The 25,953-nt window shown below is 43.5% G+C and overlaps 1 protein-coding gene and 1 long non-coding RNA gene across 2 annotated transcripts in view; one reads left to right on the top strand and one right to left on the bottom strand.

Annotated features, from left to right (window-relative positions):
• The window catches only part of LOC135377663 (protein PTHB1-like), a 32,337-nt gene extending 9,272 nt beyond the window's left edge, over window positions 1-23,065 (top strand). Inside the window, exons 10-23 of the mRNA XM_064610257.1 lie at window positions 3,070-3,165; window positions 4,377-4,506; window positions 9,366-9,541; window positions 9,996-10,072; window positions 11,632-11,691; window positions 11,922-12,123; window positions 13,513-13,653; window positions 13,816-13,902; window positions 14,057-14,235; window positions 14,465-14,617; window positions 15,990-16,172; window positions 16,247-16,448; window positions 17,662-17,760; window positions 22,948-23,065. Coding sequence (XP_064466327.1) covers window positions 3,070-3,165; window positions 4,377-4,506; window positions 9,366-9,541; window positions 9,996-10,072; window positions 11,632-11,691; window positions 11,922-12,123; window positions 13,513-13,653; window positions 13,816-13,902; window positions 14,057-14,235; window positions 14,465-14,617; window positions 15,990-16,172; window positions 16,247-16,448; window positions 17,662-17,760; window positions 22,948-23,045 — 1,883 coding nt within the window. The 3' untranslated portion in view covers window positions 23,046-23,065. The remainder of the gene's footprint in view (window positions 1-3,069; window positions 3,166-4,376; window positions 4,507-9,365; window positions 9,542-9,995; window positions 10,073-11,631; window positions 11,692-11,921; window positions 12,124-13,512; window positions 13,654-13,815; window positions 13,903-14,056; window positions 14,236-14,464; window positions 14,618-15,989; window positions 16,173-16,246; window positions 16,449-17,661; window positions 17,761-22,947) is intronic.
• Window positions 12,789-25,647, bottom strand: LOC135377666 (uncharacterized). The gene is made up of 3 exons (XR_010418167.1): window positions 24,921-25,647; window positions 17,364-17,490; window positions 12,789-13,046 (listed from the first exon to the last, which is right to left on the bottom strand). It is a non-coding gene; the product is annotated as an uncharacterized LOC135377666 (long non-coding RNA).
• Between the last annotated feature and the right edge of the window lie 306 nt (window positions 25,648-25,953).

Below are 25,953 nucleotides of genomic sequence, written 5' to 3'. Positions count from 1 at the left end.
AGAAAAATTATCAGTCAAAGTTGTATGTTTTGCACTGAGGAAAGGTAATGGAAATGGCAACTAAGTTAGAGCACTTAACGGTAACAGAAAAGGACATAAATATCACATTTAACCAGACACCAGGTCACTACAAACAGAAATGAAAATGATTACCATAACTGATCCAGGTACTAGGCACAACAGCCTATTAAAATTACGGTCATATACACATATGGCCAACACGTTATACATTTGCTATTTCGTTCTCAAATTACATTCACATTAATGCGCACATGGTCAGTTTCAAATTTCTCATTTCCTCTGCAAACACTATGTATTTGCAAATATGCTCCTTTCTGCAGCATAGCAGTAGAAAACAAAAACAGTAGTTAATACTACTTCAAAACAAAAGCAACTAAAAGCCCACATGCTGTCGTACACATCAGTAGCTGGGTTTACATGAATACCTACTTTCTGTATGTGGACTACTGAGTTTCATAAAGTAAATGTTTGAAGCATACACCTTGCAGTGTTTTGAAAGTGGTGTTGGGCCAGTTAGTGCCACCAGGGAAGCATTCTAGCAAACTTGTACGTGGAGTAATCAAGTAGTGAAGAAGAAATTTTGGAACATTCTCTCGCCACCGAAATCTTATCACATCACTTTAACGGATTCTTCCGGGACTGTTCTAGTGGATAATCTCAGTGCTTCCGAGTTTGCTTCCTTCTTCTCATCTGTTTTTAATACTGATAGCTCAAGCATTCATCCCTCCTTATCAATGCCTTTTACTGCATCAATGTCCCACATATATATTAGTTCACATGGCATTTGTAAAATAATCAAAAACATAAAATGGTCATCATCTGCTGGACCAGATGGAATTAACTCCAAGATATTATACAGTACTAGACTAATATCAAGTGAAATCCTGTGCTGCATATTCAGACAGTCTCTTCATCTGTCCACCCTGCCAACTGACTGGAAAACAGCCATAGTCATCCCAATACACAAGTCAGGTGACACACAGCTTGCACAAAACTACCGTCCGATTTCTATTACCTGCATATCATGTAAAATTTTTGAGCACATTATATACTCTAACATGATTAAATTTCTTGAACAAAATAATTTCTTCTACCCTTTGCAACATGAATTCAGGAAAAACTTCTCTTGTGAAACGCAGCTAGCTTGTTTTGTTCATGATATTCTTTTTCATGCAGACACTAACTCTAGAACGGACGCTGCATTCTTAGATTTCTGAAAAGCCTTCGACATGGTCCCACATAACAAACTTCTATATAAGCTCTCTGGATTATGTTGTTCTCCGGTGGATAGGAGCATTTCTTACTAAACGGTCACTCTTCGTCTCTTGTAACAATTTCCACTCTCCCGAAATCCCAGTAACATCTGGCATACCGCAGGGCTCTGTTCTCGGACCTCTGCTGTTCCTCATCTATATCAATGACTTACCTAGTGGCCTAACATCAGCCGTCCGACTCTTCGCAGACGATTGCGTCATTTATCATAAAATCACTTCCCCTCTGGACCACTCAACATTACAAAATGACTTAACACTAATACAGGATTGGTGCACAGTATGGCAAATGCCCTTGAACACAAACAAATGTAATATTGTCTCTTTCTCACGACAACGACTCTGCACCTTTCCTCCATTTTCTTACACAATCGATAACGTCATTCTGCCACGAGCAGATTCTTACAAGTATCTTGGCGTTCATCTCTCAGCAAACATGACATGGAATACACACATTGAGCACATAATCTCGAGCGCTAATCGTTCACTTGGCTTTATACGTCGAACATTGGAGCAGGCACCTCCTCACTTAAAACATTTAACATATCTCACTCTCACTTGCCCAAAACTGGAATACACCTCTGCAATATGGGATCCCACTCAAACAACCCTCATTGATAATCTTGGACACATCCAAAACAGGGCAACACGATTAATATTCAACAATTACTGCACTGCAACGTCAGTAACTGCGCTGAAAGCTGAGCTGAACCTCTTGACCTTAGCACATCGTCGTACCATTTCAAAGTTGTCCCTCTTTCACCGATTCTTCCATACCACTCCCACAGATCAATCGCCAATTGTTCGTGCCAATATCATTTTCCCCATCTAGACCATACTATAAAATCACGCGTCTTCACTGTAACGCCTAACACATTCTCGAAGTAATTCTTTTGTTCCACCATAGTCATTTGGAATGACCTCCCAAAACACATAGCCACTACTCACGACCACCAGTCATTTCTGAACATCATACGCCCACTAAACCAATTTTTGTTGGTTTTTGTTTTTTCTCTTTTAGATTACTTGCAAAGCGTATTAAGTGGTTCGTGTTGCTCAATGGTGTACTAACTCTTTTGTATTATGTCCTCCTTTCTTTTCTTTCTTTCTTTTTTTTCTCTCCTCACTGCAAAATATTCACTGTATTTTATTTATATTTTATATACTGTATTTACTGTTTTTTTCACTGTATGTTCACTGTATGTAACTGTACTGCCATTGCAACTGTTTTTTCCCCCACCCCCATGTAATGCCCGTAAGGGCCCTTCGGGTAATATAAATAAATAAATAGTGACTAGTATACTAACTATACTAACTAAATAGTAACTCTTTCATCAAATAAATAGTGTGATGCTATTTACATCTTCATAACGTGACTTACCCAGGAGTGAGCTATCTGGCCAAGGAGTGGCTAATGGAAAAATGCAAAATGAGTGCTAGCTAGCAAGGATCTAGTAATTTAGTTTTTCACCTAGTTGCAATTCAAGAATTGGTATGAATAAAAAATGGTGTCTAACACGTGTAGAGAGTTTTAATGTTTCTACCATGTTCGAAGTGTCCAGAAACTTCTCATGGACTGTTTCTAATGCAACTGCAATACTTTCGTGATATGAAGAAAAATTCTTCGAAAATCACATTTTTCTAATTATGCCCCTGATGTACATGGTTAGTTAGAGAAATTATAGCAGTGTAAATACAGTGCACAGATCGTATTTGCATCTGCTTTATGGACTGCGTAATTTCTTCCTGAATCTCTCACACTGCTTATCTTTTGCAGGTGAACGAATGCTCTTTTCCTTTAAGCCAAATGGAATTATTCAGTTTTCGATGAAGATGGACTATACTCCAGCCTGTATTTTTCCATATTCAAATGGTAAGCAGTACAGCCTGCCTCTGATTTCATTTGGCAGGATTTTTCAGTATGCTCTACTATGTATAAAAGGGCCACGGGTTATGGGCCTGACTTTTTCGGGTTATATTTTTCCGCAACGTGGAGGGGTAAATATCGGGTTATATTTTGCTTCAATAATTCGGGTGTAATCGGGTTGAACTGAGCCAGATTCAAATAGCCAGGGGACAAATATCGGACATAATCGGATATAACCCTAAAAAGTCAGGCCCTAGTTAGTTATATTCAATATTCCCAAGTTATACAAGTAGGAGGCCTACCAGTGCATGTTTTGGCTCCTTCAGGATTTTGTGACCCTCTTATGATGTCACTGTTACTCTCTGTTGTCTTCTTAACTGTATTCAAAGTTATTGTTAACCACCCCCTCTGAATGCTTGGGACTTAAAAGTAAATACATAAATAAAATTTTGTTAGAGTCTGCTATGTACTTGTATAAAGCCTGTTTAATTATCGAAAACATACTAAAACTACAGCAAACAATTTAACAGCTCTCTGTCAGAGTTTCATGCTACCCTTATTGCTCACTCTTGTGTTATGACTTAAATTAGTTTCAATACTGATGTCATCCTTATACTATTGCAAATACCCAAGGATTTTCCAAAGCTCACATTGACTTCTGTGAAAAGTGAGAGAGAAAGAGAAAATCGGCTGTCACAATATGCCAAAGAACAAGAATAAAAAATAGAAATCAGTCTGCAGTAACAGGAACTACAATAGTAACAAATTTTATGTAGCGGTGGACAGAAAACCGTTTGTGTTTTCTTTCTTTTTTTTTATCCCCCTAGTTTGTAGCTTCTGTGTCACATATATGTGTATGCTTTGGGATCCTTTGGGAAGGATCCTGTGAATAGCAGTGACTGACAATAAACATTTTTGCATGAACATCTGGATTACATATACAAAGTTGTAACATGGATGGGAAAAAATTTGTCAGTGTCAGTTGCATGCTGAAGGTAAAAGTCATTATTCATATTAGCCTGTTCGACATTCATACTGAGACTGTACTTTTTGTCCCATATGAACAATCTCATCTGGACATATTCATTTCTAACTTCGCTTTTGAGATCATTTACACAGGAGACTACAGGAATGAGTTCTGATGCTAATTGAAGATAATTTTCAGTCATGCATTTTTGTGGCATGTTAATGCAGCTTTGATTACTTGATATTTCTAGAAAGTGGAGAAACTGTCCAAATGTTGGTGGCAACGCAATCTAGCTCCCTTCTAATTTATCAAGATACAACACTGAAGTGGGCTGCCCGTTTGGACTATACACCTGTCGCTCTGGCCAGAGCCAATGTCAGGTTGGCGGATTATTTGAGACTGCGCTTGCTTTTCCACATTTTTGTAGTTAGCAGTTCTTGGAATGCTGCCGGTATATCTGTAAAATGTTTTATGTGCAGTGCACTCATCAACATCTTTGAGGTCACCACATACATGTAATCAGGATAATGCATTATAGCTAGGGTTTTTCAGTGTTTTCATTTGACAAAAATCGGGAGGTGCCCACAGGAGCCCTCCATTTCTAAAAAAATTTGGAGTTTTTTGGGGGTGTTCTTTGAAAGGTATCTCCGAATAAGTCAAAATTTTCCGGAAATTGAAAACCCTGGCAAGCGCCCCCGACCATGGCCAAATTAAAACAAAAAAAAAATCGGGATCCCAATTATAGCATGTGTAATGCAAGGAATTTATTTATACATAGTATATGTCAATGTCAGAAACTTTGTACAATATGCAATTTTTAAACATGACCTTAAACATGAGTAATTAAAAGATTTTGTGTGGTTGCTCATAACAGGCTGCTGAAAGCCTACCTTATGTTGAAGCCCGACTCATGTGCTTGGGCATCTTTTAGCGCACCTTATGCACTTTGCAAGCAAGGAGCAAGACTATGAGCTTGTGGGATTACTGGGCTTGAGCGCAACAACAAAATGTACTCACTTCACTGATTCATATGCATCTCATTCTCCAAAGCAATGCAAGTGGGGAATAATCTGTGATGATATTATATGCCTGCGTTCTAGTACCGGCTCACCATGGAATGCATGCGGTGGATGTTCCCAAGTTGTCAAACATCTTTCCAGGCTGCCTGTCTGCCAAGTATTGCCTGCCTGCTTGTTGCCAAAAATCAACAATGGCTCAGCATTGAGGCAGAATCTTGAGATGCAGCGGTTTTTTGCAAAAATCACAAGATTTTATAATATTAAAAAGTGACAGGGATCCCAAGATTTCAAAATTTGGCATATCCCAGGTCCCGACAGAACAGAATTTACACGGCTAACATGTAAATTCTCGAGCCATGTTCCTCCGATATTTTGGATTGTAGAACATAGTTAGAGCCTTCCGTTTTAGGGTTAAACCCGATAAAAGCTGTTCTTACCCCCCGATTTGCGTCACCGTCACTTCAAGTAAGACCCAAAAAACCCAGAAAAGTTCCCAAAGTGCGAATTCAGGCAACCATATGGGCACTGGAGCGCGCTAAGCACTGTGCATTCACCATGGCCGCTTGGCATCTTGTGTTAATCTGAAACGTGAGATTCGATTTTTTTTTTGAAGGGACCATGAAGATATCCTCAAATCCTCTATAAGCACATGTAATGCATTCCTGGTGCTAGTACATTCACCATGTGGAGTATGAATCAAACATTGGTTAAAATAATGGAGATATTAGCTAAAAACTATGGAGCACCGACGGTGAAAACTTCTTCTTTAATGGACACTAGCTTTCATGTAGGTTCTCTTTTGTATTACCTCTACCTGGATGCTGACTGTTTCCCCTCATCTACATTCTGCTAAAAACTATGGCCAAAAAAAGGCGACTGCTGCGACCCGGCCGCTGCCGGTGTGGCGGAGCAACTAGATGTGATGTCAGAAGCAGGTGACCTTCTCCAGTGGCAGATTGGCTTTGTAGCAACCTTGGAGTGGGCAAATGATGCAAGTGCACTTGACATCAGGCCGGTTGTAGGGGGTGTGTCGGATGGTCGGGGGATGCTTTTTTTTTGCGTGTGAACTGCACCCACGTTGAATACAATATGACAAAGATCAGATACATTCAGATAAAAGTCGTCCTTGAGAGCCATTGTCCACGGACAACTCAGAGTTTTCGCGGATCTCTTCATGGTCCCTTGAATATTCCACCCAAAAATTTGCTTTTCCACCCGATTTCTGCCCCCCATTTTTTTCAAAAGATACAAGTATCTAAACATAGTAAGCGGCAAGTTGCATTTAATTTTGCAATGTTTTCTCGATAAGTTACCACATTTTGCTGTATACCTTGGCATGCTATATTATTCTGATACGTCTACTCTTGCAGCTTTTTGAAAGTTGGTCTTCACCTACCATACATAGGAAGCATGCTACAAGAGCATCTTTCTTTTTGTTTTTAAATGCGATAGCATTTATCAGCGAACTCTTCGAGTTTTCATGAGATGGTGTATGTAGCAGCATAAGCCCTGCACTCATTGGAGATCATGTGTTCAAGCACGGCTACAAAACTGCCTTGAGAGAGGGCGTGCTTCAGATGTCACACCGTGCTACTAGCCGACTCCGTTGCGGGGTGTATATTTGTCGCTGGCACCTACTGACGACAAGACGTTCCTCGGGTTATCTGATTCAGGTCGTACGGCACGAGAGAGAGATGGTGATGCTCTTCCTTCTGTTCCGCAAGGAAGTCCACTTTCTCGATGACAACGCCTTTGTGAAACTCTATGAGCAGAACCTAGATGTCATTCTAGCCAAGCAGGAGGAGTTCAAAGGGAACATTTCCAACGAAAGGTTAGAGCAGTTGTGTCGTGAGCTCTTTAATGTAAAGGAGTATGTGTCGCTGTGTGTAGTAGGTATAGGCTCCTCATGTCAGTGTACAGCAGCCACTGGGAGTTGACATGAACGAGAACGTGGACTTGACTGTGCACCCCCTAAGGAGGAGCCTATGCTGCTGTGAAGACCCGCACTGACATCATGTGAGCGAGCAAGGGAAAGAAACATGGTTCAGCGGGAGAGGGAGAACGACAACGTGGCCATAGGGGCCCTTAATGTGCAGAGCCCCTCAATGTACATGTTACCAAGATAGCGACTGCCCCGGTACCAGCCAAGAGCAATGGCCTTGACCTCACTGAGACGTGGGCCAACCTACCACGAGACATGGAAGGCTTCCAATGCGTTTCCTATGCCAAGACAGAAGACAACCGTAGTGCAGGTGCAGCCATCTACTCGAGAAATGACGAAGCTGTCTTGGCGATCAAGACAGTCACTCTCAAAGTCGACAAGGTAGAACATGCTCTAGCTGCTGTGCCGCGAAGCAACTGTGGCTATAAGCGGTATAAGATGTGGACAGATGGAGAGAGGACAGCAGGAAGGAGTGGGGGAGGGGGGGTTAGTATGCATCCTGGGCCGACTTCAGGGGGAACTGTGGCGACATTCGTCTGGAAAGTCTGCCAAAAAATGCAGGGAAAACCCCAGAGAGCGCGGCCAGTGTGGGGATTCGAACCTGCGTCACCTCCCAGTCTCGGAGTGGAAAGCGATCATCCTAACCACTATGCCACAGGAGCTGGTACTCTCATTGCGCTGGTATACATTATACCGTGGTCCTCTAAAGACAAGATCAAGAGGTTTCTTCTAGCCAAACTCTTTGATTACTCTGCAAGCAACACCTTCGTAGAAAACTTGAATGATCACAACGTACCCATGATTGTAATGGGAGACTTCAATACGGACATGCCCCAGAACAACTGGACTTTATGATGGATGTCTTCGATTTGCATCTAGCCAGTGACGATAAAATTCCCACAGCGCATATGGGAAGTGTTATACGAGGTGTGATCAAAAACTTCCGAGACTAGTTCTGTAGCACGACGAGATACGGCACCACGGGGACGAGCACACAGCAGTTGATGTCAGTCACCTTTGTTTGTTCTCATGCAGAGTGGGGTCCATTTTTGAATATTGGTTGCTGTGCTACACACATTTTTGTGACCACGTGCACACGAGCGATTTCAGATTTCACTGCAAACTGGAGTAGAGAGCAAACATAAAATTATGCGTCAAACTCTGCAAATCTGCGTTGTCTGCAAATCTGCGCAGAAAAATTTGTGTTGAGGATCCCGACCACAGAACAGAAGGAGCATCGTGTTAGACTCTGTTGGGACCTTCAAGAGCAGGATTTGAACCACCCAACATTCATGTCAAGGGTCATCACTGGGGACGAGACGTGGGTATACGGTTATGATCCGGAGACCAAACAGCAGTCTTCGCAGTGGAAGAGCCCAGCATCCTCAAGACGGAAGAAGGCGAGGCAAGTCAGGAGCGTGACCAAATGCATGCTGATCGTTTCTTTCGATATTCGCGGAGTTATGCACCGTGAATTTGTCACAGAGGGCCGAACCGTTAACATGCAATTTTACTGCGATGCTCTCACGCGCTTGATGGAGGACATTCGGCGCAACAGTCCTGAGCTGTGGTGCGGGGGCAATTGGATGCTCCATCACAACCATGCACCTGCTCACAGAGCATTCGAAACTTGACAGTTCTTTGGTTGCAGCAGAATAATCACCATTCCTCACTTACCCTACTCGCCAGATTTGGCCCCTGTGACTTCTTCCTCTTCCCAACGATGAAGCTTAGGCTGAAGGGTCGCCATTTCGAAACCATGAACGAGGCCCAGCGTGAATCGCAGAAGGTGCTGGACATGCTCCTAGAATAGGACTTCCAGGGAGCCTTCCGAAAGTGGGAAAAGCGCTGAGAGTGTATCAGTGCACAAGGCGACTTCTTTGAGAGTGTTAATAGCCAAACTTAAACAAAGTAGATACTTGCCTTCATATGCGCCTAGTCTCGGAACTTTTGATACCACCTCGTAGATTGTGTCTTCGTCAGGGGCATAGACAATCTAGTGGTTGCCAAGTATGCCAGCTATTTCAGTCTCCACTGGCCTCTACTGTCCATCGTCGGACGCCTGCGATGAGCTTATAAATGCTATGGTATTTCGATGGCAATCTGCACAGCGAGTTCTGCCTTAATTTTTTCGTTCTCTTGCATGCTGGTCTACCCATCTTTGTCTCGGCATTAAAGGAAATGTAGGGGGGATTCACTATACTAATCACCATAAGATGTCTGATTATGTGCTATGAGAACACATATTTTCAAGTTCCCCATACTTTTGTTTTTACAGAGGCATCAAAGGAATGATTGTTGCATTATCAGAAGGAGGGATGCTGAGTTGCTGCTACCTAGGAACAGAACCTTCGCTCTTCTCATCTCCAGTTCCGGAGACGCGTGCATTTGTTTTTGAAGAAGCTGAACGTGAACTGCAGAATTTACGAAGAATTATCAGTTCAAGCATGAGCAGTAAGTTAAGTTTTGCTTGAAAATCGCACTGCATTTATGCATAAGCAGGTCCTAATTTCTGAAAATGCAAGATACCTGATTCAGCAGTAGACTGTGGCAATATTACTAGCATGACAATGCACTTCTTAAATGGAGCATTGTCATCAGCACACCATTTATGATGCCAATTATAACGAAAGAATAATCACAAGAAAGTATTGCTGTTAACAGTGGTCTGTGATAATGATTGGAGCTGAACAGAATGCCTAAATAAGTCAACATGCAAAAGAGTGCCTCTCTGCAGAAACATAATGTGTTTGATGATGTTAGTGAAGGTTAGATGTGATTAGCAGATAAGTTCTGGTCAGGCATTTCCCATGCTGGAATGGTCCATAACTCAGTTTGAACATTGATAGCTTTCAGCCCCAAAGAGCAAAGTGTGACTGCTCACTACAAACCTAAACTCTCTGCACAGGTGTTCCAAGTTCTAGCACACCAGAAACTGAGCTGAAGGTCAGACTGCAAACAAGCACAATGTCAGAAGTGTCATCTGTAAGTCCTTTGTAAAACTCGCATTCAGGAGATGTTTTCTTTCTTTTGATGGACCTGCTTCATGAACTTGCCCCCATTTGTGCTACCACTTGCACGACCTGTAGGGTTACTATTAGGATGTACAAGCTTTGCTGTACCATATGCACTTTGAGCTTTGCCGGAAAAAAAAAAAAAAAACGTATGTATTTAATGCATATTTCAAAACCTTTTGGATAAGAATATGCTCAAAATTTGCTTCAAGCTAAGTATCAGGGGTCTAAAACTTCCAGTATGGCTGGAAGCCACCAAGCAATGCGTTGCACGCATGTGTATGTGTGCAACTATAAGACTGTTTGGAGCATGTTACATACCAAGCAGTAAAATGAGCTGGATGGTAGACGAAAACCTGTAATGTGATGCAACACCTATAAATTTAGGGAGGTAAAACAGAAAAAAAAAGGATAAGGAAGTCAACATTCTCAATTGATCATTAAATTTACAGGCAAGCAGAAATGTGGTATGCTCTGTCATTGTAAGATATAAGAAGACACAGATTCATTAATTTGTGTTCACGCCCATTTGATCTGATCAAAGAATTTGGGGCCAAAGTCAAAGCGTACCTCTAGAAGTTACATTTTGCTACACATTCCAAGCTTGTCAGCAGAGTAACCCTATGCAATGCATTCAAATAGTAATTATGGACAAATGCAGAAATATGCTTATCAGCGACATAACCAATGTCTGCAAGCCTGCATTGTTACTACAGTAGAACATCTACATATTGAACATGCGTGTAAGATGTAGACAGTGGCGTTTCTGGGAAGAATGGCGCCCATGGCAAGCAGTGTGATTTCTCCCCTGTCATAGCATGTGACACCTATTTCTGAGACAACATCATCATATCAACCCGAAACACAATCCAAGCTTGTTAATCTTCCAATTAACAATTTTAGTGCATTAAAACATTAATTAAAACACTAACACTAATAAAAATTAACACTAATTAAAAGTCACCAAAGTAGATCCTAAGCTCAAACCGTTGTGGACACCTCCAATGGAGAGAGTCCTCCTAAATGTTTTCAGTTTCTTCTCTTTCTGCATTCAGAAGAGCAACATCACATAGTCTGTCTTCAGATTCCGATTTCAAGTTCGATGCTGGTCGCTGGCACGAAAGGCCGTGTTGCGGTGGCACCAGCACTTTCGACCTCACAAGGGATGGTGTAACACGCGATATAGTGCAAGTGTTGCCACCGTCATTCCCATTTCTTTCCAGTATGTAAGCTAAAATAACAAATTAGAAGTGTGCAATTGAGCTGGCGTACTGTTCGGTTGATATCCCCCTCAAGTACTGCCCAGGGCGAGTGCCCTCGTTTGCCACCCCCTAGATACGCTTCTGGGTGTGGATGGAGTGAAGTAAGCCTGCAGTCTCATGTTTTGAAGCCCCAACCATGAACTGCTGCTATGGTGAATTTTTTTAATGGTCTGACCAACTTCAGATTCTCATTCAGGTTGAAAGACGTTCTACTGCATTATTGTTTTTGTTGTTGTCAACCGTACTAACGTTTGTTGATACGTCACAGGTTGGTCATGACGGGCCTGATGATGAAGACCTCGTTTCAATCCCTGCAGCAGTAGTAAAGGTAGGTCATGTAACAGATTTAAAGTTGTACTTGTTGCACTTCTACTTGTGTGTGCAGTAGGAAGGAAAGTGGCTTCTCAAGCCTTTCATGTCAGATTGGTTTCTTTTGCATTTTTTGGTTTGCCTGACTAGATAGCACACAGAAAATATTAAATGACAGCCCCAGCACATATATCTACATCTGTAGTTCAGCACACATAGATATGTGATTTCATTTTTTTTTTTTTTCAGATTCATCTTCAGGCTTCCAGCCATTTAAGTAATATTCGTGTTTGCATCGATGTCACCAAACCATTGTCTGCTACTCCTGCTGAATTCACATTGGACAGCCTGTCTGATCACCATCAAGCAGTGATTACAGTTCAACAAACAGGTCGAGCAATACCGAGTTCCTTGGAAATGGGAGTCGTTGCCATATTTCAAAACAGCAGTGGTATGTAGAATTTTGTACAAACGTAAGAGACAAATTTCACACCAGTTTTGTACCAGCCTTGGAGGTGTAATGCAGGTCTGCAGTGCTCGAGGATGGAAGTCAATAAACCTCTACCCGAGAAACGTCATCATGACGTTGGTAGACAGACTGAAACCGAAACGGATCGGAAGGGTAGAGCTGGGTTCCACGAATGGCCACTTGTTCGCTACCTCCTACTGAAAGCAAAATAGGACCGAAGGTCACGTCCCTTTCAGGGATCATCGTAATCCCCTCAAGACCGTGATTTTCGGGCGCGACCTTGCTCTCCCTATAGCTTCGAGCATAGTTCAACTCTACCAAACTGGTGGCGCTGTCGAACACTATGACGTCATTTGTTTGCAAACACGGAGAGGTCTATTCCAGGGCTGTATGTTCAAAACCATGTAATAAAACAAAAATGGTCCTGTGAAAGTTAGCACTACATGCCATAACAAATGTCTGCTAGTCACCAGATGCCATGATCTTGTTTTGCAAACAAAAAAAAAACAAAAAAAACGAATGTCTGGATTTTTCTGAAAATTTGATTCTGTTATACATATTTACATCAAAGTCATTTAAAGGAGCAATGAAATAATGTTTAGTATTGCTGTCAACCCTGCTCAATTTATCAAACAGCCTATTAGGAGCAACTATGTAAAATATTTTAATTGAACAGCACTGCACAATTCAATTTATAAAAACGTCCTGAGCCATATGTGGAGCTGCATGACCCTAGAGGAGCTGCCGGCTACCAGTCTGCCGACATGACATAGTGTGGTGAGTTGTCGTGAGCTCTCGTTTGCCACTGATAATGCTACGCCCATTGTGCACTCCTTTTGCGTCTTGCTGCGTCACTTGTGTGCATCACACAGTGATGTCTGCTGCACAGATTCCTTTATGGGATCCTGGAAGGAGTAGAAGGGACTCTAGAGGTTGTGTACATCAAAGACACTCTTGCGTGAGCTACAAGTCAGCTACGGCACTGTTTGTATGTAAGAGTGCATGTTATTTGTCAAATAACACGCCAGAGCCAAAAACGAAAAAAATTATGGAGGGAGCTTTCACTGCTCCTCTCTAACACCTGTCACATTAGCTAAAAGGACACTGTGTCTGTTATTTCTGGACAAAGAGTTACAGAGCAACTGTGTAAGATTTTGAAACACATTTTGTACTGTCAATCTGTTCAACATTTGTACACTGTGGTTCCTGAGTTTTAACAACTGGCAGGCTACGTCAAAGGCACATGAATGACTAAATGGTAAATTGTGTATACTGGTGCTTTTTATTTTCTCTCATTGTCAAACTCTGGTGTGAAATGTAATGCAAGAAAATTATTGAATGATAAATTACATGTGGTATGTTCTATTTCAGGGGCCACCAGACTAGCACAAGCCACTCTACACTTGCCATTGATATTAGTTGTTAGACCATGCTTGCCAAACAAGTCCTGGGAACACAAAGTAACACTAGAAATGGATAAACAAACAGTTCCACTGAATGAGTTGTTTCCAGGTGTGTTCTGTAGAGCCGTTTGCTTTCTGTATTCCTGCATGCAAACTTTCACAAAGTACCTCAGTATTTATTCCCTGTTTTTTCCTTTTCTAACTTGGATTCATGCTCTGATGCATCTTCACCCTTTAGATTTCTTATTTGGTACTACTTTTTCACTTCCAGAGTATGTATGTGACAAAGACTCTCAGGACATAGCAATGGAATTTTTTGATGGATCACAGGTGGCAGTCCTAGCATCTCCATCTTCTCGTAAGCGCTAATATATGCTTCGATGGCTCAGAGTTTTTCCGTGTTACAATACACACTTACTGTATTGATTTTGTTTGCTGCAATCAACATACACAGTGTTGAATGATGCTGGAAATGAATGCTGCTGTTTTATTTTTGTTTGTTTGTTTTGCAGAAAAATACAGGCTTCAAGGCAGCTGCCTTGCTGTTCTATTACTTCCAGCTTTAGAGCTTCTGCGGCGTTTGAATCGATATTTCAAACGTGTAGCACCCCAGGCTGATTCTCCGAAGTTCAGTTTTGCCTCATCCTTACCACTGCAAGAGTACTATGATGTTATGGACAAACATTTTGAAGTGAGATGTATTATGAGTACAACATTCCTATTTTATATTTTTATGCGATATTGTTTTTGCATGGGATATTTGGGGGGTTTGCATGTTTTGCAAGTACTAGAATGTAATGGCCAATGCATTCTGAGACGTGTTTTACGAAATGAGACTTGTCACAGTGTGTTTTGTTTGCACACTCATGACTTCATGTTTATTTCCATAATAGATCAAAGATCTTTGATTATTCTTTCAGGTAAGGCTCAAAGTAATGGAAGTTGAGGAGATCTTGGGACACAGGGCTGCTCAATTTCGAGTAGTACAGAAATGTGTGTTAACGAAGCTAAAGGACAAAACACCAATGCCACTGAACAATTTAGATTCTTTGTTGGATGTTACACAGAGGGAGGTACGTGTGTTTTCTCCTAGTTTTATTACATATTTGATACTCAACTTATCGACTGATCTGAGCGATGCTCTAAAAGAAAGACGACTCAAGCCCCCGTCAAAGTAGGCACGAAAATGTTCATTAGAACAAACATGAAAAACTACAGTGAAGGTCACTTACTACTATTATAAAATGTGAAATCAGATATTTCAGCATTGCCATGTAACTGCATGGCACATTCTTGTAGCACAAAAATAACTAATTAGAGAACAATGCCAAGTATATTAGGTAGTGAAACCATAGGGTGCGTTCCACAACCTACTTTCGAGTAGGAGTTGGTCACATGACAGTTTTGTACCATGTGACCCTAAGAGTAGGGGAACCCTCGGGTAGGTTGTGGAGCGGGTGCGAGTACGATTCTCGACATGGCGACAGCAGACGACAGTGACATTTGGGCCCCGGAACATCAGGACCGCTGGCCGCTGCTTCGCTTTTGTGTGATGGTGTTGACTTCGGTATGGTGTCATCTGCGTGTGTTTGTAAAGCATTAATGCCATGAATTAGGGGTATTTAACGTGCATTCTGAGAAATGGTAGCGCTGTTCTGGTCTGCAGCTAGCTCTAAAACGCATAGAAGCAGCTTTCGGCCTTCACATGGAATGATCTGATGTGTGTTGTTATGTATGGTTCCGTGCATGTTGCCCTGAAGAAAACATCAGGTCACAAAATTCGCAATGGAACTTTCCTGCGTCCTCCATGATGCAGCTGAGCCAAGCCGAGCAGCAGCAAAAGCAGAAGACGATAGATTTCAGTGCAGACAAAAGCTCTGACGTCACTACTTTTAGTTACCCCCGTCTGATAGGGAGAAGAGCGATTCGATCTCGAGTAGGGGACCCGCTTTTGGAACGGGGGTCGTGACGTCATCGAGTAGGTTTTGGAATGCGAAGAGTAGCTACTCCCTACTCTCGGGTTGACCCGAGTAAGTTCTGGAAAGCAGCCGTAGACCATGGCACAATATCGCCTGTGGCAATGAAACACTCCAGTTATCATTATCAAGATAACGTTGTGTTTGCACCACTGCACAATGTTATTAACTGATCACATGTAGCCTACTACTCAGAGGAACTTAGCAAATCTTTTCTGTAGTTAGTGATTAGTAAGTAACACCCAGTTGTAAAGCACGAAATATTTTTTGCATAGATTTTGCTTGCAACAGTTACTATGAACTGTTTGATATGAGCTTGAAATGGTAGATGCATTAACAGAGTTACCTTCAAAAGAGTAATTGTTGTAAATAAGCCTGTCTGACCGGTCAGAGCCAAGATAAAATGCTGTAAAACTTCCAATACGTGGTGTGCTTCATATTTATGCCGTTTTATCTGATATTCCAACAGTTATTCTCATTGGCTAACACTATCGTCGACATGCACAAAACACTTGAAAGTGCCCTTTCTGAACTCAGCTGTGCAACTCAGTTGATGCTGTTACTTACAAAGTTGAAGGCTTCCCTTTCAACAGAAGAGTACAAACTTTTGCAAGCTGCATTTTCTGTCGATAATGAGCTCTTCATGAACAAGGTAACTTTGATTCCTATAGCTTGGTGTAAATTTTCTCAAATTATCTTTTTATTTACTTCCTTTTTCCTTTGCAGGGTTGGGCAGAGAGAACTGAAGCCAGTATTACTCAACTTCTGAACACTTCTAATAAGAATGGAAAGCAGGATGATCATCCTCTTCCATCAGAACTTATTTGTCCAACCAATCTTTCAAAGCTCAAAAAGCTCATCGCCTTGATATTTGAGCAGGTATTGAATGGGGGGAGACTGGTTCTCACTGAACAGCCCGATAATCGTGGTGAGTATAGTCTCATGAATGCAATTGCTAGGTAGGGCAGTGTTCATTTCTGGAAACAATTGAATAACTAGAACTAGAGGAATTGGAACTAGAGGAGGCATCCTATTCCACCAAGAAGTGAAGATGAAATTGGTGGCCAGCCATGTGATGTCATTGCATGTCTTCCAGTGTCTCTTTTACAGTTGTAGCATAGGGCATACAGTGAACCCTCGTTACTATGACCACCACCGATTCCCGCAGATTTTTGTCATAAAGCGAATTGTCATACTAACGAGAAACTCACAATCCGCTGGCCTCAGAGACCGCTTCGTTCCGGCCATTCGTTAGGTTCACAACAGCAGCAGCAGCAGCACAGTGTGACCTGGTCTCGTGGTCACTGCTGTTTTAAGCACCACAGTGCTTTGGCAGTCCGAAAAGCGCTATGAGTAATTCCGAGGTCAACAACATCAGGAGTCATCCCAAACCTTGGTGCCCTACTTCAACACGTGTCACCCTCTGCCTGAGGTATGTGTGTAGCCTCTCCCTGGGGCTACTCTGCGGGTCATGTGACGTGGTCATAATAACGAGAAGATAATACCTGTGTTCGACCCTACTTGTGACAAAAATCTCAGTCATAGTCGGATAAGTGGATTGTCATACTAACGAGATGGATTTACATGGCAACGGAACGGTTCCCAAGAAAAATTGTCATAAAGTGAGTATGTCATATTATCGGGGGTCATATTAACGAGGGTTCACTGTAGTTGCCTATATTTGCAGATTACTGTCCGAGTTTCTGGATAGCTGCGCCCGTAGTCTGTTGGAATGGTCCCCAAAGTAATGCATGCAATGTCCCTCATGGGCTGTTCGGGTAACAGGACACCTACGATACTTCGAAGAGACCAAATACTCATCCGCTGTTCGAACATCACTTGCCTCACGTTTTTCTTTGCTCTCGAGGACCCTTTAGCTAGGTGCCTCCTTTTTGACTTTGCTTCACATAGTCTTCGGCACAGGGTGCTGCAGTCACTTTTGCCCTCTTCTTTCGGCAGTTTTTCAGCTCCTGCAGCGGCATATGTAGTATGAAACGAGGGAGAGAAACGATCAGTTAGAGAATTTATTTTCGCATCTCATTTTGAGTAGATATTTAGTCCATAAAAGTGAAAAGAAACTCATTGCTTGATTCTACTATTCACACAGTGTTGTAGTTGTCATGTATCTCATTATCAACTAGGTGGCAATGAAGCAGGCGGTAGATACAACAAAGATGTGAATAAAATAGAAGAGGAACCTTTTGAATTAAGTGCCTCGTCGCTAGCATCCCCTACTCATCGTAAGTATTTGATGGCAGCCACATTACCTTTTTTTTTTTTGCGAGACGTGTGTGTGACGAGCAAGAAGAGGCAATATGCTACACAAATTTGTCTTGCGCAGGGGAGAGGGTAAAGATTGGAGAAACTACGTGACAAAGTGTCTGTCCACTAACAAGGCAGCAAAGGTGGTATTCGTAGACCTGGCATGGGTACACAGAAGAAACCACGTGCGCCTCAACCTTGAGCTGTTTCCTGTTACCCCCTCATTTGGGAGAGGGACCAATGAGGTTGCTCTAGGAATAGTGGAGAGAGGGAAACCGGGGAGCTGCGTAGACTGCTGACTTACTTGCATAGCGTAAACGTAGGACCCTGTTGAGGGGGGGGAGTAATTCAGGTCTTATTTCAGGGGTCGTAACACAGAGTAAAAATGGGCAATGTCGGGTGGAAAAGCAGATATTCGGGTGGAAAAAAAAAAGGAGTGCTTCTCGTGTTTTACATAAACGTGAGATGCGGAACATGGAACATGGCGTCCTCTAGTGCCGGTATTGATGGCTGAATTTGCACTTTGCCAAGTTAATTTTCAGGTTTTACCCTAAGTGACGGTGATGCAAATCGGGGAGAGGGCTAAAAACGGGTTTCACCTAAAACACAGTGCCCTTCAAGCTCACTATGATGAATCGATGTGGAACATGAAGGATCAAAAACTGTTTTCCATAGCAGTATTCAGCAGGACCCAGACCCAGCTGTATTAATGGAGGATGCAGTGCGTCAGCTGGCTTGCCACTACTAATCCGTAGGGGCCTAGAAATACAGGGCGTCTTTTTTTTTTCCTTCTTCTTCTTCTTATCCGTTATATTTGTTATGAAAAAACTGAGAGCAGCACAGATGCTGCTTTTGCAGGCCGATTATACGTCCAAGAGGACATCCCGTCGGAGAGAGTATGTAGCTACCACTAATTAGCTATTGACTAATTACCTGAAGTCCGTTCATTAACTATTTTGTTAGATGTTTTCGGGGAAATGCGAGGGCGCAGAATTGGCCAATTCAGTCATTATTCAAAGCCACCATAGTCACCATGTTTCTCAACATCCTGAAACAAGCAAAAACGTTGAAATATCCATCACCAAATTTCGCTATTCAAATAAGCCGAAACGGGAACAAGCGCGTCTCGAGTGCTGGAAGAACAACGCTCGTTTCGCATGGGAGACCCACGTGCTTTGAAGCAATGGAACCGATTGGAGCAGGCGCTGATCTCCTTGGCAGATAAACCGTTTTGCGGCCCAGAGGAGCTGCCAAAGGCAAAGGTCTTATCCTGCTCCCGATCAGGGGCGGATCCAGGGAAGATCCTCGGGGGGGGGGGGGGGGGGGGGGGGGGGGGGGCACTAAAAAAAGAGAAGACGGGGGGGGGGGGGGTCGCCATGTAGCAGGAAAATCTGCCGGAATGGGGGGTAGAGGTATGTCTCGGCCCCCCCCCCCCCCCCCCCCCCCCCCCCCCCCCCCCCCCCCGTGGATCCGCCCCTGCTCCCGATGCGCTTGGTTCCGATTACGGCTCCATCTCCGCTATCTCACATTTTCCCGAAAACCCCCAAAGAGTTAATTAACGAATTTTAGGTCATTAGTCATCCTGTAGTCGCATACTTTCGTCGACAGGATGTCCGTCTGGCCTTCTGATGCATGCGAAACCGGCATCTGTGCGTTCTCATAGCTTTTGTATTAAAAATTTGTAACAGTTAAAAAAACACTCTGTATTAGTTCTAGCCCATTGTGTACCACTTTTTCCTTGCATATACAGGGTGTTTCACCTAAAGTGATAAAAAATTCTAATAGCGACATACTCGCCGGAGGATTGTGGAAGTTTTGGCAATTACCTTCTGCAAACTTTTGCCGCCATTTAGGAAGTCTTTGGACAAGAGAGAATTGATGTTCTGAGGCTGGTACACATAGAAAGGACAATTACATACAAAGCCTCAAGTGCCTAAGAAATTAATGATGAAATTAATAATTCATCTTTCATCTTTGGACAAGGTTTAATTCAGAGAATTGTTTTGCGATCGAACTTTGAAAATTGCCCAGCCAACCTCACTTTTTTTTTAAAAACAGAAATATGAAGTCCTCCACGGATAACCGCAGACCGAACAAAAACTATGCGCAGCGTAGCGACAGAAATAGTCGAAAAAGATTAGTAAAAGTGCTGCTTTTTAGCCTCGCCTGTTTTATTGTCGCAAAAAAGCGCGTGCGAAAGGTGCGGCGATACGAGGAAGTGTTCCCGCCTTCTTTTGTTTTGCTAATTTTAGCGCCTTTGACCTTGGTTCCGCGGACAGCACTTTTATTCGCACGAGCAAATAAAAATAAACAAAGACAACTTAATAAACACTTTTATTGGAAGTACCCAGATAAATCCCTTTTTTGTGTGTGACTGACAAATGTGAATGAAACAGGGACCCATCTCCTGAGTTCTTTGTGATAAGACGGTCGTCACCAGCGTCAAGATCAAAGCGAGGGAAAGAATAGTAAAACGAGGCGGGGACACTTCCTCCTATCGCCGCACCTTTCGCGCGCGCTTTTTTTATGGCATCTTCGACTGGCAGCCACCGATAGCTCTAGAGAACTGTATCTTGGACTGGTCTCTACGGAGCGCTCTGACAACATCTTCGGCAGTTGTTTCTTTCTTCCATCTTCTTTCTGCCTCCAGTATAGAAGATACCATTAGACAATCGAGCAGGCGGCGCTAAAGTAGCACTTTTATTTTATTTTTTACTATTTCGGTTGCTATACTGGGGATAGTTTTTGTTGGGTCTGCGGTTATCCGTGGAGGACTTCATATTTCTGTAAAAAAAAGAAGTGAGATTGGCTTGGCAATTTTCAAAGTTCGATTGAAAAAATTAATTTCAAAATGGACCTTTTTCACATACGCATCGTATCCTAGCGGTTCTCCAACGAACCATGCTCGGCGCGCGTCAAAACAAGTCCACGTGGGTCACACAAGGGACCAAAACCGGTTTGGAGTGGGGCCGACAAGCCCCGGCCATTCCTGCGGTCTCCCCACTGGTTCCCACCTCAGTCGTTAGTCGTTCCCATAGTGCGCCATCTAGTGAAGATGGATATAATCCTCTCCGGCGCCTCAAGGTCATACGCATGCGCATAGGCAATTAAGAAAAAGGTCCATTGTCCAAAGCCTTCCTAAATAGCGGCAAAAGTTTCCAGAAGGTAATTGTCGAAAGTCCCACAATCCTCCGGCGAGTACGTCGCCAGTTAGAATTTTTTATCACTTTAGATGAAACACCATGTATGTTAAAGGGGTTGAGAAACCATCCTTAACCGCACGTGTTTGTTCGTAATATTGTAGTCCATATATTCATTACACAAACCCATATTTATCTCCGGAGCACGCTGCTTTCGAAATAACATTTACAAAACTCGTAGTAGGTTGTGACTCGGATGAATCCCTGGTTGACTACGTGGCAATGTACGCAGCGTAGCCAATCCAATCCAAGAAAAAGAGACTGATTGCAACGCTGCGCACTGTGCGAGAAGCGCATCGCTCCCGCGGAGGGCAGGTAGCGTGCCGTTGAGAAGGCAAATCCGCTCCCGCACCCGTCGTGGGACATTATTTGTTCTCTCAATGGAATTCGCCATTAGACTACAAGAGTGCCTGCAGCGGTGGTAATCTCCAGCTCTTTGTGTCGTGTTGTGACGTGGGATCAATCGAATACTTTTATTGGCTGCCGAGAATCGTCTGCTACCGCCCGGGAGCAAGGCGAACGGTCGACTGCTCTGCTCCAGATGTGGGTCGAACGGCGCCAAATCCAACCGCAAAAGGAAAGCAGCCTCACTATTGGGCGAATGACGTGATGTAGCAGGCTGGCAGCCCTGGGAAGAGACTCTCCTGGCCCGCGATATTGAAAGCTCTCTTGCGCACAGCACTCGAACTCTCTGTGCGAATATGTTTCCCAGGGCTCGTAATCCCATTTTCTACTCCTCTCATATATTTCTTTCGAGCCTCAACGTGTCTACATTGTGCGTGTCAAGAGTAACAAAAAGCGATTTTGTCATTCGAGTTCGAGTTATACAGGAGAGGCGAACGGTACGTCTAAAGTCACTAAATAGGGCGATAGATAGCTCCAATAGACCCGTGAAACGTCATAATGACGTTGGTAGACAAACTGTACCCGAAACAAATCTGAAGGGGAGGGCTGGGTTCTACGAATGGGCACTACTTTTTCACTACCTGATATTGGAAGAAAAGTAGGACAGAAGGTCGCATCCCTTTCAGGGACCATTATAATCCCCTCAAGACCGTGGCTTTCGTGCGCGACCTTGTTCGTCCCTAGCTTCGAACGTAGTTCAATTCTACCAAATTGGTGAGGCTGTCGACGTCATTTGTTTACAGACAGGCAGAGGTCTATTCATTGACTATCGGGACGGCGAGGCGGTTACGCGCACGTGACATATGGAGCAAGAGGGTTAATTTTGGGCCAAAAGATGATGCTACCACGAGAAGTATTGCGCAAGCGCTGTCACATCTCACTCTTTCTGATGAAAGCGCGTGCAACGTAAAGCGTGGGCAAGCGTGTGTCTCGTATCAGCGACCAAACTGCGTTTGCGGGCAACCGGGGATTTGCGCAAGGTGTTCATCTCCCCTATACACCCCCTGGTGTTTTACAACACCCCCCTGAAATTTCTTATATTACCCCAACACAGCTCAGCTACCAATACGTACGCCCATGAACGTGTACATCCATACACATATACCCCCCCCCCCCCCGCCCGAGGTTGATTTAGGAACACTTGGGGTAGTCGGTAAAGATTCATGACTGCAGAGAAAACGAGACGACAGCACAAACAGCTCATTTAGCAACTATTTAGGGAACTACTGGGTGTGTGGCATCCGTATGCTCATATCTGCTGGCTTTTGGACAGGTACTGCGGGGGAGATGCTGGGAAAATCCCTGCGGTAACATCTCTTCACACCTCAGCGAGCATACACCCGGAAGTTCTGCTTTGTGGGTGTTCCACTACCGATGCGTCGATAAGGCTTTCAAAGCTCTAGCCACACGTCCAACCTCATAACATTCAGTGGCAAACTTTCCTCGTAATGTGCGAGCCAACTACGTAGAGTTCAGCTTGGATAAAGTGTTCATTGATACATTGCGCGCGTATTTCAGTGCGTGTATGTTTGGTTTAATTCCCCGTATTTATTACTGCAGGAATTTGCACTGCTGATTCACCGCAAAATGAAGAACTTCAGAACTGGATGCCAGACCAACAAGACCCTGCAGAGCTCGAAAATGTAGCGCAAACTTAGCACAGATATTTTGTTACTCCTCTTCGTGTCCCGTGTATTCATTAAGACGAAATGGTTTGACAGTGCAGTGGTTACGTGTTACTGCAGACGCTCCTCACGCTTTCGTGCTACCTGTGTGCAGGTTGTGATTATAGTTAAGAGTTCGAAAAATACGAGCAGGGCCAACGTCTTCGTTGAAGAGCTGTCCCGCATGACACTGCATAGAAGCTGGCCTTACACACTGTAGGTAGTCATGAAAGTAAGACTTTCACAACCTGCATGCTCGTGCAGGTACAATGAATGCCGCCTCCTTCATTCCATTTCAGCGCTGCCGAGCCGAGCGAACTTTGTTCTTTCACTGTGCGCTGGGGAGCGCCATTGTCGCGCTGGCGTGTTGTCACGCCGTATTTTTTTTTAATATTTCGCGGGCTTTCTTTGCAGTTATCATGTCATACGATGCAAAGCCACGAACTAAATTATTTCTTTTGAGACTGAGAAAAACAGCGTAAGAGATACTTTCTTGCAAACTGAATCTGGAGTTTCTGAAAGCGCATTACAGACTTACAGTTGACACTCGAATTTAGAATTGGCACTTCAATGTTTTCATTATTAGTGCCGATTAATTAATTTGAACCAACCAAAAAATCCACTGACTTGCGCAAGATAACTGACAACCACACGCTGCCAGTTTCGTTCCCGTGAGGTATGCCGTTTTTTTTTTTTCTTCTTCTTCTTCTCTCTCTCTGTGTTTTTAAGCTCGATTTCAGTTACGGGGGACACCTTGTATACGTGCTTTCCGATATGCTGCCTGCCAGACATTCTCCTTTTCAATGCGTGCGTCCTTCCAATATGGCATGCAATATGGCTGGAGTCACTGGTTCTAGCGACTTTTGTGCACGTATTTGGCCTCTCTTGACTCCTCGTCATCAGCAAAAGTTCAGAGTTGCGTTTCCTAGGCCTGCCATCTGGATTGATGGTACGTGTGCTGGATATTGGTGCTGATGCTTTCGTTGTACGTCTCCGAAACGAAACGAGTGAAACTCTATAAGCATGTCCCATTGTTAATTTCTTACAGTAGCATTCTACAACGTTACAAATGACCATTCTTATTCTTAACATAGTTTTGCGCGAAAGGAAACAAAACGCGCCTTTTTTTCGCCTCGTTTATTCGGTGCTACTCAAATATTAATATTTTTGTGCAGAAATTTCGAACCTGCGTTGTGTGTACTTGCCCTAATGCCATAAAAGGGTGCAAGAAAAAGTCCACAGAATAAACGTTCCCGTAAAAGCCTTCACAACAGGCGTCGTTACTCGGTGCCGGACATTGGACAAATGTCGGCACGGGCTGTAATGAAATAACACGAAACACGTGACCCCAGAATGATTTGAAAGTAATCACGAGTCTAAGTCACGTTCATTACCGCAATTTTCAGTTCAGTTCATTTCATTCGACGTCGCACTGACTGGTTGTTCGATGACTCTCTAGTGTTCAGCATATACTGCAAAGGGAGGTTCCGTGTATACAATGAATGTGAACCATTGGCAATCGAGGGCTAACACATTAAGACGGGACACAGCCAGACAGTGAATTCGCTGCAAATACGACAGTAATGTGATGCTGGTAGATCACAACTCGAAGGAAATTACTTTCCCCTCGGGAAAATTGCTGCAATAAATCGAAAGCTCGCTGCTCTTTAGGTGAGTTTGTCATCGTACGTTTTTCACACGAGTACAACTTCAATACATCTCTCGGCACGCGCATGTAAAAACCGTAATTGACATGATGTACCACCAATCGCAAAACCCTCGTAAACTCGGAGAATGTGCCCACAGTGTGTTCCGAAATTCTGTTCACACTCTTTTCGCATTTGCTATAAAAGCATTGGTCCACCTCACCTCTAGTGACATTTTGACTGCCAAAAGCTGCTGGAATCTTCTCTACCGAAACTTGATGAGGTATCAGTTATAGTTGAACACTAGGACCAATGCTACCAGTCATCGGCATGAGCGGAGAGGCCTCCAGCTTTGGGGGAGATCATACAGGACGCCTCCCGCGCACGTGTTTGCAGAAACAGAAGATGACATCATCGCCGACAGGAACGAGCAGGTTTTGCTGCACATGCTGCAATCGTTGGCGGAGACACTTGATAACCGTCTGCCCTGTTCTGTAACCTCATTTTTGTTACACTTGCACTGCTGTTACTATCAGAATCCTGGTTGGCTGCTGGAAACGACCAGACATCGAAAAATGGCCTCACTGTCATTGACACTGATGTACTGTTTTATGCAGACACCGTTGCATCTACGGTCCGTGTGAAGCACTCCTTTTATGCACTCCTAACTTACAATCGGTAGGTGAGGGTTTTATGTTGATCAACGTTCCTTCCCGCAGAAAGTACATTCTGGGCCTTTCCGCGGCATAGCAAGCACTAGTAGAAGACAAGCCGCCTCCATAGGCTACCACTGCACCTGTCGGATATTCCTTAATCCTGTTCTCGTAAATTAAGCTTTTAAAGAATTCTACCTGTGTTCTTGGAGTTTTAGTGGATACCCGAGCTGTATTTGTGGCCGATGGTAGCACTGATAAGAGCAGGGACACGTGAACTCCAGAGGCGATGGAGGGGCGAGAAGAAGCGCACCTGCAAACAATTACTAGCGATTTATCACTGACGCGGATTCCTAGGGTCGAGTTATGTGAACCTAATGTTCTTGCTTACAACCTTGAACTTGCAGCGGCTCCTTCATGTAGAAGAGATGTTGGAAAAATTAATCCGAAAATATTTTCTCTGCTATACTTGGGACTGCCCGAAGAGCGCTCAGTCGTTGTTGCCGGCGAAATGTGGCGAACTTCACGATCTCCACTACTTAGAATGATTATCTGGGACTTCCGGTAAGCACGCGTGATGCCAGAAGGTGGTACCCGCCTGCT

The sequence above is a fragment of the Ornithodoros turicata genome, chromosome 1 (assembly GCF_037126465.1).
Source record: "Ornithodoros turicata isolate Travis chromosome 1, ASM3712646v1, whole genome shotgun sequence".
Taxonomy (NCBI): domain Eukaryota; kingdom Metazoa; phylum Arthropoda; class Arachnida; order Ixodida; family Argasidae; genus Ornithodoros; species Ornithodoros turicata.
This window is presented reverse-complemented; position numbering and strand designations above follow the sequence as displayed.